The 14,570-nt window shown below is 49.2% G+C and overlaps 1 protein-coding gene across 2 annotated transcripts in view; it reads right to left on the bottom strand.

Moving 5' to 3' along the window:
* Nucleotides 1–6,965: 6,965 nt before the first annotated feature.
* GRHL1 (grainyhead like transcription factor 1) overlaps nt 6,966–14,570 on the bottom strand; it is a 44,268-nt gene continuing 36,663 nt past the window's right edge. For both annotated transcript variants that reach the window (XM_074581824.1, XM_074581825.1), the window contains exons 14-16: nt 13,227–13,312; nt 11,376–11,440; nt 6,966–10,483 (exon numbers count right to left, since the gene is read on the bottom strand). In XM_074581824.1, coding sequence (XP_074437925.1) covers nt 10,369–10,483; nt 11,376–11,440; nt 13,227–13,312 — 266 coding nt within the window. In that variant the 3' untranslated portion in view covers nt 6,966–10,368. The remainder of the gene's footprint in view (nt 10,484–11,375; nt 11,441–13,226; nt 13,313–14,570) is intronic.

Here is a 14,570-nt window from a genome sequence, read left to right as displayed (position 1 = left end):
AACCCACGCGTGTTCTGTGACACACAGTGTATTAAAGCATCAGCAATGCCGACAGATGTTCCCCTCTCTTGGTCATCTCACAACTTGCTTGGGCAGGTACCAAGCCTGTGTGCAAGCGCACGTTTCATCCTGAATCATCTTTCATATTTTATTAACTCTGAAGTGCTTTTGTGCAGCGCTCGGATGCTGCGAAGGTGTCCCGTGTGACCACAGACCGACCTATGGACCGTCGGACGTGGTTCACCCGCACAGCTGCGGGTGACCGGTACCACAGGCTTTCACCGGGCAGGAGCGTCCTCGCAGGCAGAGAGAAAGTCCTCCAGCTCCGACACTGCCATCTCCTCTAGGACGTTGTCCATATTGACCTGCGCACCTGTACAGCGCCGAGCACAGCGTGCTGCCAGGGGCCCAGGGGAGGTCTGGGGGGGCGGGATTTGCTGATCACAGGCATCCAGCAAATCTCATCAAATCTTTAGTTGTCTCATCAAAGGTCTTCAGTTATCTCCTCGCTGCCTCTTGGGCCGAGGTCCATGTGTGGTCAGAAGGGACGGTCAATGTGTTCTTCCCGCACGGCCGCAGCGGGCAGCTCACCAAGGGTGTTTTGAGCCCCAGTGGGGTTTGTTTAAGACCCTGGCACTTTTTCCCATTCCTTGCACCACAACTGGATTAGCCGGCTGCTATCAGAGGGGTTCCCATGCCCTGGTAAAAAGTCCCTCTCCAGCTTCCCTGTAGGCCCCCTTTAGGTACTGTATATATTAAACAGACGCCATCAAGTACGGGATTTTACTACTGACAAATACATTTTCCATTAAGAGCTGAATAAATAGAAGCCACCTATGTTCTTCTGAGCCTTTGGGGTGCTGGGGGAGAAGTCAGTAGCAGCTGAGCCGCTTAACAGTTTAAATCCCTGTCCTACTCTCTGAGGGGGACGTCTAACCCCGGCGATGTCCGCATCCCATCCCTGCCGCAGCAAAGGAGCTGGAAAACCCAAATTCCTGCTCTTATGATTCTCCCCCAGCAGTATCGCTGGTCACAGGTGACTCAGTCTCCTCCACCCCCTTGCTCAGAAGCCAAACATTACCCCACTTGCTACTTGGATAAAGTATCCCGCCAGGCCGGGCTGCTGAAGGTGACTTTGTGTGACTTGATGCTGTTTCTCATAAAATGGTTGCTTGGACTTACTCGCCGCTACTCCCCCTGCACAGCAGAGATCCTACCGCCCCGCTTCAAGGGCACTTTCCCACTTAGTTTTATGCTGTTCACTTAAAAAGGGCAAGGAATCCCTATTTTTTTCACAGCCTGGGTAAATCCTTTCGTCAGCCTTGGGTGTGCGCTTCCCCGCCACTGCTGCAGTGCTTCGGGACGGTAAGGAGACACAGTGAGACAACTGTGAAGTTGACAACACAGGAGACACAGTGAAAATAAACCCAGGCTCTAATTCTGCGCCGTGGCTCTGCTGGTTTGTAGCCACGCTGTTTACACTGGATTTCTTTTTCCATGGTGCCAACAGAGCAGAGAAACGAGCCGCCGCCGCCGCAGAGCTTTTCCAGGGGGTGGCTGCTGACCAGGGGACATCCCCATCTTCACACCCCACTTTGGGCTGCTCAGGGGGTGCTGTAGCTCTGGGGACCGAGGTCCAGGCACATGCTGGGGCTACCGGGCTACAACCCAGCAGAGCCGGCCAGGATGCTGCCTCCTCCGGGATGCCTCACTTCACCCAAGTCTTAGAGCCAGGATCCACAACTGCTCCGCGTGCATTCTTTAGGCTCTTTAGGTCCCTCCAACACACCTGATGGGTAGAAAGGCAGGAGACTGTCTAATGCCAAAAATACACATTTCGTACACCAGTTGTCATCCCCAGTATGCCCAAGGGTCTGACTTTCCTCCTCTGCAGAGTAGGTGAAATATTTGATGCTTTCCTGCCCTGCTGGCCCATTGCAGGGCTTTGCTAGTCAACGTGTTCCCAGGGCTTTCAAGCTGAAGGAGCTTCAGCCACCTTCTTCCTGCTACAGGTTTTCTGTCCCCTCAGCTTTCACACTGTATCTGCCTCCTTCCCTGTAAAATCTGATTGTGCTTTCCATTAGAAAGAACCGACCGCTCCCGGGCACAGCAAGACCTCCTCGCACTCGGCTGAGGCTTGCTGAAGAGGCACCGATGGGCTGCATGGGACTTGAGCCTCTGAGGCTGCCAGGACACGTATGAGATGGGGCTGCAGGGCTCGCAGCACCGTGTCTGGGCACGGAGCTGTAACGCCAATACCCAGCATGGCCATCCAGCTGCTGGTCCTCTCCTTGCATCCCACCCCCAAGCCTCTTGTCCCACCCGTGAGGAAGGGTGAAGCCCTTCCTCGTCTCACCTCCCACTTAGGCGCAAGCCTCAGCCCCAGCTGTTCTCACCATCCTGTTCTCCGCTCTTCTCTCTGAGACACCCCGATAGCAGTAGGTACCATTTTATTTTCATATTTATAACAAAATCACCGCTTCATCTCCCTGAACTCTTGGCACGGTTTCCTCCAGGAGACCCACCACACACCTTCACAAGGCAAGAGGCACGAACTGAAACACAGGAGCAGTTTCCAAACATCAGGAAACACTTTTTCACTGTGAGGGTGACCCAGCACTGGCGCAGGTTGCCCAGGGTGGTCGTGGAGTCTCCATCCTTGGAAGGTTTCGGAAGCTGTCTGGACACAGTGCTGGGCAACTGGCTCTGCGTGGCCCTGCTTGAGCAGGGAGGTTGGACCAGATGACCTGCTGAGGTCTCTCCCAACCTCAACCATGTGGTGACCCTGTGAAGAGCCGCCCGAGGATGAACATTCACAGCTCTGCTGGATGGGAAAGGCCACAGACTGGGTAGAAACGCTGCTTTCACCCCAAAACCTTCCCCACACACCCAATAATTCCCAACCTCATGGTCAAACTGAGCCCGTGCCCGCAGCTCCTTCTGCTCCACAAAGATTGACCAAAATAAGCTGAGCTGTGAATGCCCTGCCCTTAACTCGGAGGTTTGTGCTTCAATTTCAGAGCAAAGACGGACTTGGCTGGCTCAGAGCTTACTTTGTCTCCAACTCTATCAGTCCCAGGCCAGGTCCTCCTCCTCCCTTCACCTGGGCATGAAATCCCAGCGCCAGGACAGATTTCCACCTGCCGTCTTTGTCCTTTATGGCATTCACACAGCCTGTCACGCCGCATTACATCCGCCCGAGCGCCGTTGTCAGGGAGCTCGAATATGCTTCGTAAAAGCCTCACGATGCACCTTTGGAGCAAAACAACAGCGGGGTGATGGGCGCGTGTAACGCAGCGTGAAAAAAACCTCAAGGATCAGAGAGGGAGGCTTTTCAAAGTGGGGCGGCGGGGGGAAATTCTGCCAAGAAATTAAATATTGAATCATGGAATTGCTTAGGTTGGAAGGGGCCTTTCAGATCATCTAATCCAACCATCAACCTAACTCTGACAAAAACCATCACTAATCTAAACTATCATAGAATCAAGGGTTGGAAGGGACCTCTGGAGATCATCTGGTCCAACCCCCCTGCCAGAGCAGGGTCACCTACAGCAGGTTGCACAGGAACGCATCCAGGCGGGTTTTGAATGTCTCCAGAGACGGAGACTCCACCACCTCTCTGGGCAGCCTGTGCCAGTGCTCTGCCACCCTCAAAGGAAAGAAGTTCCTCCTCATATTTAGATGGAACTTCCTACGCTCAAGTTTGTGCCCGTTACATGTTGTCCTGTCCCTGGGCACCACTGAAAAGAGCCTGGCCCCATCCTCCCGACACCCACCCTTTAAGTATTTATAAGTGTTGATAAGGTCCTCCCTCAGCTGTCTTTTTTCCAGACTGAAGAGACCCAAATCCCTCAGCCTTTCCTCATAAGAGAGGTGTTCCAGTCCCCTAATCATCTTGGTAGCCCTTTGCTGCACCCTCTCCAGCAGTTCCCTGTCCTTCTTGAACCGGGGAGCCCAGAACTGGACACAGTACTCCAGGTGTGGCCTCACCAAGGCAGAGTAGAGGGGGAGGATGACCTCCCTCGACCTGCTGGCCACACTCTTCTTGATGCACCCCAGGATGCCATTGGCCTTTCTGGCCACAAGGGCACATTGCTGGCTCATGGTCATCCTGTTGTCCACCAGGACTCCCAGGTCTCTTTCCACTGAGCTGCTCCAGCAGGTCAGCCCCCAACCTGTACTGGTGCATGGGGTTATGTCTCCAACTATGTCTCCAAGCACTACATCTACCCCTTTTAAACACCACCAGGGATGGGGACTCAACCACTGCCCCGGGCAGCCTCTTCCAATGCTTAAATAACCCTTTCGGTGTAAACATTTTTCCCAATATCCATCCTAAACCTCCCCTGGCGCAACTTGAGGCCGTTTCCTCTTGTCCTATCGCCTGTTACTTGGGAGAAGAGACCGACCCCCACCTCTCTACAGCCTCCTTTCAGGGAGTTGTAGAGAGCGAGAAGGTCTCCCCTCAGCCTCCTTTTCTCCAGGCTGAACACAAAAATTTGATGTCATTGAACAGCATCATTAACCCCAAGCATACAGGAATTGGAAGGCAAGGGTGATTTAAGCAGCAACAGATTATTTTTTTTTAGCTTGCCATCACTGCTTTTATAATTGTCTCCTTTTGTCTCACACCTTATCCCGACCTCGGGCTTCGTGCACGGCGAGTCTCGACCAGCCTCTCGCCTGCAGCCCAAGCTCTTATTTAAGTGCACAGAGCAGAAGCAAGCGGGAGAGCAAGGGCCGTTTTGGGGCTCAACACCCACAAAAGGGGGGACCCGTCACTGCGCCCCCCCGAAATCCCTTGGCCAGTGCGGGCTGACGGGCTCAAAGCAAAGTATTTCAAGTGAGAAGAGTCACAGGGCAGAGACTACGGAGACATGGACACAGAGCTGACCACTGAGCAATCATTTTTACTTTATTTGCTTACTAATGTTTGCAAAGCTCGTGTAATTATTTAAGGAAAAAAAAAAAAATCAAGCAAACCTTATCATGACAGAATTAAAGGCCCCAGAAACAGGGCCACAGACTCAGCGGGTTGGCAGGGGCAGCACTGCCTGGCCAGGGCTCCGTCCAGCTCCGCCAGGCACTGGAGAACCCCAGGAGTTGATTTTCCTGGTGCTGGGGAACCCAGGACTCAATCCGCCCACCTTTCACCACCGCTCCAGATTTCACTCCAATTTACATTATCTTTTCCAGCCTGGTGGCAGCAGCCACCCACGCACCAGGCTCCACCATCCCTCCAGTGTTGTCCCTCGCCTCCGGGCATCGCATCCCTGAGAGGTACAAGCACTTTTCCACCACCTTCCCACTTTCCAGAGCTGCTGCCAGGCTCAGTCACGCACCTTTCCTCTGCCCGGACTGTGCTTCCCACCCCTCGAACCACGGCGGCGGTGACTGACCTGCCAACCAGCGCTGAAACGGGAGCACGCCAAGTGCCACGCCACTGACACGGGTCACCAGCTGCTATTTGCGCACGCACCTGCAGCGTGGCCACGCTGGAAGGGTAGCAAAATAAACAAGGTTTAATGCAGCGGGCATGCCATCCACCCCCCAGCTGTGCGCGCAGGCAAACGGGTCGATGGGGCGACGGAGCATTGTCCTGCGCAAACAAGAAACTGCAAGATGCACCAAAAACCCTGCAAACGCCCCGGCCGCAGCAGCTGGGGAAACCAGCCCAGAAGAAAAAAAAAGCCAAAATATCCCTTCTGCAGCATCGTGAACTACGGGAAAGGTGCCCAGCAAAGAGCACTGGTGGTGTAGCAGGGTAGTCCAAGGAAAAACAGCAAAACAAGTTATAACTACTCTTTTTTTTTTTTTTATTAGAGTTGAGGGGTCATCAAGATATTGTCTAATATTTAAAAATTTAATCATCATAATAAATCAAATAATCTAAAATAACAAACCAACCCAACTGAGGAGCATGTAAGCTCCACGTTCTTGCAAAGCCTTGAGAAAAAGCTCCTGCAGTTAATTTGCATAGAGAAAAGATTCTTGAATAAGCTGCAGAATTCAGCTTTCCCACACAAAAAAAGATCGGATCTTAAAAAGCTTAACTAAAAGTTTGTGATTAGAGGCCCCAGTCACGCCCCAGGGAAGCTGCAGGGATCAACCCTATAAGGCTGCCTGACTTGGGAGTTCAAAGCTGCATCTTTGGGAAATCCACCTTTCCCCCACTGATGCTCCGCCACGGGTAAGGGCTGCTTGAAAACAGTCTTTAAATTCACGAGATGAACAGCAAAGGGCCGACGGGGCGGCAGGAGGAGGAAGGAGGGACGGCGTAGGCACACACACAGACACCGCGTAAAGGCCTGGGAAGAGGAAGCTATCACACGCCCAAAGGGGCAGTGGCACCGCTGCCGTTTCACAGCGGATCCATCCCCACGCTGAGGTTTGCTCCGAGAGGGACACCACGCCACAAACCCACTGTCCAGGCTTTGCTAAACTCCGCTCAGCCTTTCAGCGGGCACCAAGCTGGGTGGAGATGACACTCGGCCTCACCCAGGGCACCCCAGGACTGGCTGGGCGACGTCCTGCAGCATCACCCTACCTCTGGGACACAAACTGCGAGCACAGCCCGCATCAGAACTAGAAATAAATGAATAAATAAATAGTTACCTGCCATTTTTCTAAGCCCAAAATTCTTCTGCCTCCCACGTTGTTCCCCGGACACGCTGGTGCAAGCCCAGCCATTGGGAGGGTGTGGGCACCGACGCTGCCCCAGGGCAGCACCCCGCCACCGCTGCGGGGGCTGGGGAGGCAGCTAGAGCAAAGGCTTGTCGAGACATTTTCTAATGGCGAAGAGGAGGCGGCGAACACCTCTCCAGACACCAGAGCAACAGCGGGGCACAAGGTGGCAGCGCCCACGATGCTTTTGTTCGACCCCCAGCAGAGACCTTCAGGCATCACCCACGGCGCACCTGAGCTCACCGAGGGCCTTTCCGTTTTGTTTTACTGCCAGAGGAAAGCGTCCTTCCCGGACACGACGCTACACGGCTTCCCCACGCTCAAAAATGAATGAGGCTGGTTGAAATCAGGCAGGGAATGAGAACGGGACTAACTCATGTGGGAATAACAGCAGGGCTGGCATTGGGATTATTTCCTTCTGCGAGTAGGAGAAACTACTAAACAGTCACCAAAGTTTTGTTTTATAGATCCCCTGTCAAAAAAAAAAAAAGGGGGGGGGGAAGGGCAGATGCGTTTACTAGATAAAAGACTCATCGTTAGAAATGAACATATAAAATTTAATAGCTTGGTTTAAAATACATTTTTCAATTAAAAAACAGCAGGCAAAACCAAAAAAATCAGTTTCATAAAACATACATGACATTGCTGCTACTGTTATAAGACCCGTGTCCCAGAATATCTTATAGTGGAAAACAATCGTCAGATTTAGTTCACATACTTCATTAAGCAGTAAAAAGAAATAACGTTCATGTCAATCCTACCTCTATAGAGACTCTAAATCTACTTCCCTGACCCTAGACTGAGTTTCTGTAATAAAACTTCCATTTTCAATAAAAATGTGTAAATATATACGTATTCTATATATCAGGTTTAGAAAAAAAATTCCCTTGCCATAGTAACATTATTCCCCGTGACTGGTGAAGGGAAGCCCAAGCGGCGAGTCAGTCGGCTGGGTACGAGTCCCGTGGCTGCTCTGCAGGTGGTGGATTCCTCTACGGGGTGACATGTGTTGGCCAAGTCTCTTCAGCGCCGTGCTCCATGCCGGCCTCTCTCCTTTGGCTTCAAGGCCAACGGGCTCCATCCACCTGCCCACAGTCACAGATGCATCCACGTGGAATTTGCTCGACTCCAGCCACAGAGCGAGAGGGGACCATGCGGTGCCCAGAGCGCTGACAAGCCCCTGTGGGGCCCATCAATGGAGGAGGAGGAGGGAGGGGGGAATGGAGCAGTCTATGAACCAGCTCGGGACTGGTCCAACACAAATCTCAAAATACTATATTTCATGTAAATCATTAAAAAATATAGTGGGGAGGGACTTCAAGTGGTCACCTAGTCTCAGCACCAAAGGAGAATCAAATATACCTGTGACAGTCCAGAGCTATGTCCACCCCGCCTGGCTATAAAGACCTTCAACGCCAAACTCCACCGCCCCCCTGGGCAAACTGCTCTTCTCACTGGGGAAAATCACCTCGACACCTAACCTGAATTTCTGCAATTTACACCCACTACTTCTCACTGCACTTGCGATTGACCAGGAGAACACCTTCATGTGTTGGGAGGCTGCTCCCCTAAACCTTCTCTTCTGAAGACGGCCCTTCACCAGGCAACTCATCCAATCCTTCCTCCTCGCAAGCCACGAGCTCTGCCTGGAGGACGGGGCAGTCTGTTCTCTCTGGGACATGGGATAGGACCAGGCTCTGCTGGAAAGGCCAGGCTCAGCACAGGGCACAGTGCTCCAGCGGAGGCCTCGGCGATGCCAAGTAGAGCAAAAGGCGGGTCTCATTTCTCGCAGGTCATGCTCCTGTTTATCAACTCAACATGGCATTTACCTCCCTCTTCCAAACAGCAACATGACACAGCTGAACAACATTCGGTTAGGATCTGTTAACCATTAAGTAGAATCGTTAGCCGTTAAGTAGAATCATACCCTACTTTTCCAGACTATTTCTCCAGCCTATCCAGATTGACCTTCATGTCCCAGGTGATGCACCTGCAGCTCTTCCCAGCTTTGTGCTGTCTGAAAATGTTATAAATGTCTCTTTCATTATCCAGATCCCTAACAAAAGCACCGGGTGACACTGGACCTGGTACTCACACTCATCTGCTCACCCTGTAACACAGGTTTCGCGTTAGAGCCAGGTGCTGCTGTTTAAATGTTCCTCGCTACTAACTAAAGGGTGCCTTTCCTTCATAAGCACATGCACGCGATGAGTAAATACTGTACAATCTACTGCAGAGCAGTATTTTTTGGAGGTGTCTGGCACTCCCAGCTGGGGCTAGGCTCAGGACGCCTGCTACCAGCTGCCCCTGTTTGGTCTCCCCACCTCAGCAATGGGTCAGTGCCCAGCAATGGACGCACACCAGGAATGCCTAACCTGATTGCAGCCCTTAGTCCGCGCTAACGCTCGGCCTGCTGAGCCGGGATGCTGCCTTCCTCTCTCAAAAGCCCTGCCTGTGCGCTTCCAGCTGTCAACATCCTAGGACCTTGCAAGCTCTCTCTGACGCAGGAGCCCATCCAGCCTGAGCTGCTGTAGTGGGCAGCATTCAGCTGAGCCTGAAGTACATTGCTACAAAAACACAAACGAACAAACAAATCAACCAACCTACCCTCCAGGAGACCTTCTTCCTGACCCCCAGAAGTGAGACTTCAAGGAAACTACATCTGCTCAGCTCCTCTTGGAACCCAACCCTCAGACTTGTCCCAAATTACCTCTCAGGGCAGCAGCGCGCAGACTTTGTGGGGCTCAAACTGGCAGTTTATCAGAGAAGCCAGGATTGCTGTCGCCTTGCTGGGCGGGAGGGCTTAGGAGAGAGCCGGAACCTTTTTCCTTCCATGTAGGAAGATCCATGTTAAACAAGCAGGTCTCTTGTGCCTTCTATGAACGTACAAATGTGTGCTCACCTTTGGTGCGTGTTAAGGGTTTGTCCGTTTTTAAATAGTTACATTAAATATCTGTTTTCTCTGTATATGGCATCCTTTTAGATGGGCTTCATTGCATATATTCACGGTATATACAGAACACCGTATTTTATATATATTATATATCACTTGTATGTACACATTTACAAACCTTCAAAAATATATTGCACTTATATACAATATAGCTTCATCTGATGAGAGTTCACACAGTTACTAAGGCGAGTTCTTCATAAGCAAGGCAGTTTTACATTCCCCCCAAATGACACAAGTGATTTCAGTAGTCTGCCCCTGTTCAAGAGTAAACATTATAAAGACTTTTCTCCAACCTGCACGCAATTCCTACTAGTATCAATTAGTAGTTTTGCAGCTCTACTTAGCAGAAAACAGTCCAATAAAACGGTATTAGCTGATAACGGGCTCAAACATGGATACTGAATAGATAAATAAGATATCACCACTCTAAAAGGCCACCTTTCCAGGGGGTTTCCCCTCCCGTATTTACTAATGTTTTATACATGCTCTCTATTTAATCACTGATCTTTGCTCACTCATTTCAAGTGCAAATAAGGTCATGAGCATTGCAATGTTCTTTGGAAAGAACAGAAACACAAATGTATTAAGCTAAAACACTGCTCTGCTCCCCAGAACAAGTCAACGCCTGGCTTTCTTCTGGAGAAGGTGATTAGTGTTTTGCCCAACATCCTAAATTATGGGAAAATGTTCACTTGAGACCTTTGTTTAAAATCCACAGAGGATCCATGATCTTAGATCTCAGTGAGAGTGAGCTTGTAAGATCCTCCAACTTCTTCAATCTGCAACTGGAAGGTATCTTCATTAGAATAGTGTTTCACAATGTTATCGTCCATGTTGACCAGAATTCTGGAAAAATAAAATAAGTCAGGGAAATGTTACCTTTCTAAATGCCAAAGATAGCAAAGGTGCCCTCAAATCTCAGAAAGCCTGGACTGTCCGGCAGTAACGCAAGATCCCTGCTCACCTCTCTCTGACGCATGGCTTCCTATTGCAGATCTAGCTGTTTTTACACAATCCTGCCATCAAGGCTTGCAGCCACATTTCTAGGATCTGAATGAAAGGGTTAACTCAGGCTCCCGGGCCAGGAAGGGAGGGAGATCTCAGAACTGGTGGAAAACCTTCTGAAGCTGCAAACACCTGGGCAACCTTGGGGCTCTGAACTGGTTTGTTTGACAGCTATAAACAACCATCACAAAACCCTATAGAGCTTGTGGGGAAGAAACAGCCAACGCCTGGCCACTCATTTCATTTGCTACAACAGTGAAATACTTGTGTGTTTGTGGGTGCGCACACGCACATGAATGCGGCGCACACGCATACACACACACACACACAAAGCTGTCCTTAGCAGTGGTTTAACTACCACCAATTCAAACCTTTTGCAGTTATTCCAGTGTGTTAATTCTGCTATGAAAACACAAGCCTTTAAACTACATTCCAAAGGTGATTAAGGGATGTATTTTGCCAGCCAGAGGGGCTTTGGGGAAGGGGCTAAGACACCAAAGTGACTTTAGAGAGAAAAAAAACAACAAGAAAATTAGTGAAGTCAGACTACCTATTTCTATAGTGCCTTTCCGGTCTTCTATGAATGACATTGCAATAGGATTAGTACATGGCATCCACACCCACCCACCCGCAAATGGCATTTGCGTTGCACAGTGCACGGAGGAATTACAAAGCAGATTTGCCTACAAGTTTGAAAAGAGGAGTTCATGTTCTCAGACAGTTGCATACTCACCCTTTTTTACATTTTTTGAAGATTTTTCCTATTTTATCAAAAGGAACGTCATACTTGTCAGATATCTAGAACAAAAGAAGAAAAAAAAGCATTTGTGAAGCAAGGAGACTGCTGGCACTGCCCTCCACTTACGATTTTACAGAAAGGAACAATAAAAGGTCTGCAAATCCAAACACCCGCTCTGCCCCATAAAGGCAATACTAAATCCTGAACTGCAGCATAAGACTACCAGTGAGAACCCCTCTTCTGCAGTCTGCCAACTTCTGTGCAAAACATTTAATCGTGTTCTAAACTTGGCCACTGACTTCTCAAAAAGCACCCTCCTGCTCCCACAACAAAAAGCCCATGCAGAAAAAAACCCCACCCCTCAGCCTGGTTCTCATCCTCTCTTGGCTCTCTGTTCGCTTAGCATACAGAAAACCATTTCTAAATTCAGTGTCTGATGGATCAGGTGAAAGCTAGTCATCACAGAGCTGGCACAGGAAAAAAAACCGCAAGAGAGCGAAGACCCCTGCTGCTAAGGACAGGAGCTGATCAGGAATGCCCCCCTTAGCCAGGAGGGTGACCTCAGCATGAAACCACAGCCACTAACCACGGCAGTTCATCCTGTGAACCTCCAGAAAGCCATGAGGTCAGCAACTGAAGCCTCGTTTAGTTTGGCAAATTGTTCTTATCACACTGACAGCAAGTACAAAACTGATATGCCATTTCAGGATGCAAAGGCACAGGGGGTTTTCCTCTAAGACACAGTTGTGAGCTCTTGGTTCCTTGCTTTAAGAAGTGAAACAACAAAGGCGCAACTTCACTTCAGGATCACGAGGTAGGAGAGGACTTCATAGCCTTCACTTCCCCCGCAATTAGCCTCCGTCTCCAGCCTGCCTGTGCTGGCAAAGCCCCACAGCCAGAAGAGGGAACTTCAGGTTACAGAACCATCTCTGGGCCCCAAAGCTAACAGCAGGAGCTGGCTGTACAGCCCCGAAGCCTCTGTACTCTGAGCTTCGACAAGGCATTAGTCACAAAGAGGCAGCCAGAAACGTCAGTTTTGAGCTTGTGCCAAACATTACACCATTCCTCAGAGTTAAGCTCTGTACTTCCTTTGCAGCACTGCAGCAGGGGTAGTAGAAAGCTACTTTGGAAGTCAAGCACCAGAGAGCAATTTCACGCCCGCGTGCACAGATATATAAAAGTCTTCAAGCACACTCAGAAGCTGGGGCACGGACCTCTCTTCATAAGCAAGTTATGAAAGGGGAGGGGGGGCCCCCAAACAAGGCTTTGAAAGACTGAAATAAACCCAAACCACTGAACGCATTCTGGAATTCACTCCATCTTCTAATTAAAACACCCTCTCTGACATGAGGGACACCCACAGTGGGAGTCTGTTGATTGTTTTTTGATGCAGCTAGAAGAGACCTACACAGCTGCTTCTGCAGCTTGGCCAAAGCAGAGCCTGCATTAGAGAGGAGCCTAGAAGGTGCTTTCTCCAGCTGTGCCTGTTATTTTGGAACTATCTCGGGTCTCCAGTCATCAAGCGTGACACACCTGGATTTTCAGGAAGGTCGAGAAACACCTTCTTACACCCAGACCCCACAAACGTGGAGTAAGACACTCAAAAGGGAAACTTCCTGAAGTCCTTTAATAATAAATTAAAGTATTGTTTACATTAATTGCCGTGTTATTGAAAGGAAATCTGCGTTACGCTTCTTATCCAGAAGAGCAGGAATATGTGGACATAAGCTGCAATTGAGAGTCTAGCTCCTGATTGTCCAGTGCATAAGGACTGGATAGCAAGGGACTACACTCGATTTTTCCTCAAACTTGTGGCAAGGACTATTAAACAGCTATATTACTTACCGCTTCCATTAGACCTTTCAGAGACGGTGTCTTTAACATTAGCGCGTCAAAGACTTCCTCTGACTCTTTTCGGACATACAGCAACACTGAAAAGCAAATCGGAGAGAGGAATTTACTACATAATTACTCCTCAAGAACAATCTGTATATGATAATGGCTAGGTACTGAATAATATACATTGAGGAGCTCATGAAGAGATATATATACACACCCATATATTCAATATACATGGAAGACTGCAAAAAAGTCACCCACAGCTAGGTTAGCTCGAAACATACTTCTTGCACACAGAAATACTGTGTGCTCAAACATCTTTATTGTCAAAATACTTTTAAATTTTTCACTATTTGCTATTTTCTCTATTACTTGAAAGAAAAAGGTTGTATTTGAGACTCAGAAAAGTGGAACGCAAAAAACACAGCTTCGAGACTCTTGGGTATCCGTATTTCACAGGTCATCTGCCACAAGACCTTGCACAATAAAATCATTTGACACATGCCACCACAGCAGGTGAAGCCAATCCTGGCCACCTCCTCATTTTTAAATTATTTATTTGTACAGTCCTCTGCTCCTCCTGCGCTGTCTCATTTCTCTTCCTACCCCTTGCCATGTTTCAGTAACGCTTATACCACCCCAGCTGACACACAACGCAGACTTAGTCTCCTACTAGGAGGGCAATGAAAGAATAAGAAACCCAATTAGGTAAGCATCCCTAGCGTTCTCAAGCTAGCAGGGAGTCCTTGTGTATAACATCAGCCTCATCAAAACTGCATTAAGGCTGAGGAATAAGCCATGAGAGCAAGAAAGCCTGGACTTCAACAGCTTTGCTGTCTTTAATCCATCTTCTAATGACTAGGTATTGCAGGCTGTTTACAAGGGTTCATCAGCCACAGCTTTGACACACCTGCAACACAGAACTATTACTGACATATCTAATTGAACAAGGTGAACTCGGGACAGCACAGCACCTTGATGGATTTCCTCTGGTAAAGGCAGGCTTAAAAAAAGGACTGTAGATTTAAAAAGTGAAGACAGCACACGCACCCTCAGTTACAGCACAGGTCGGACAATACACCAGTCAAAGGAGAGAGAAACCCATGGGTCTCATTTTATGGCATACAGCAACAACAAAACCCAAGAAGTCTAATTTCCTTTTCTAAAATCCATCCTTCCTTACTAGTTTATCCAGACTACGGAAGTGCAGCTCCATTAAGGTCAGACTTGCTAGACTTAACCTTCGCCACATCACAGGTTTAATCCTTCTCTTTTAATCCTTTAAGCTTTGTCATGGTTCTTCCACACACGGCTGTCATTAGGCAGGTAATCCAGTACACCATCTCCAAA

This window comes from Larus michahellis, chromosome 3 (assembly GCF_964199755.1).
Source record: "Larus michahellis chromosome 3, bLarMic1.1, whole genome shotgun sequence".
Classification (NCBI taxonomy): domain Eukaryota; kingdom Metazoa; phylum Chordata; class Aves; order Charadriiformes; family Laridae; genus Larus; species Larus michahellis.
This window is presented reverse-complemented; position numbering and strand designations above follow the sequence as displayed.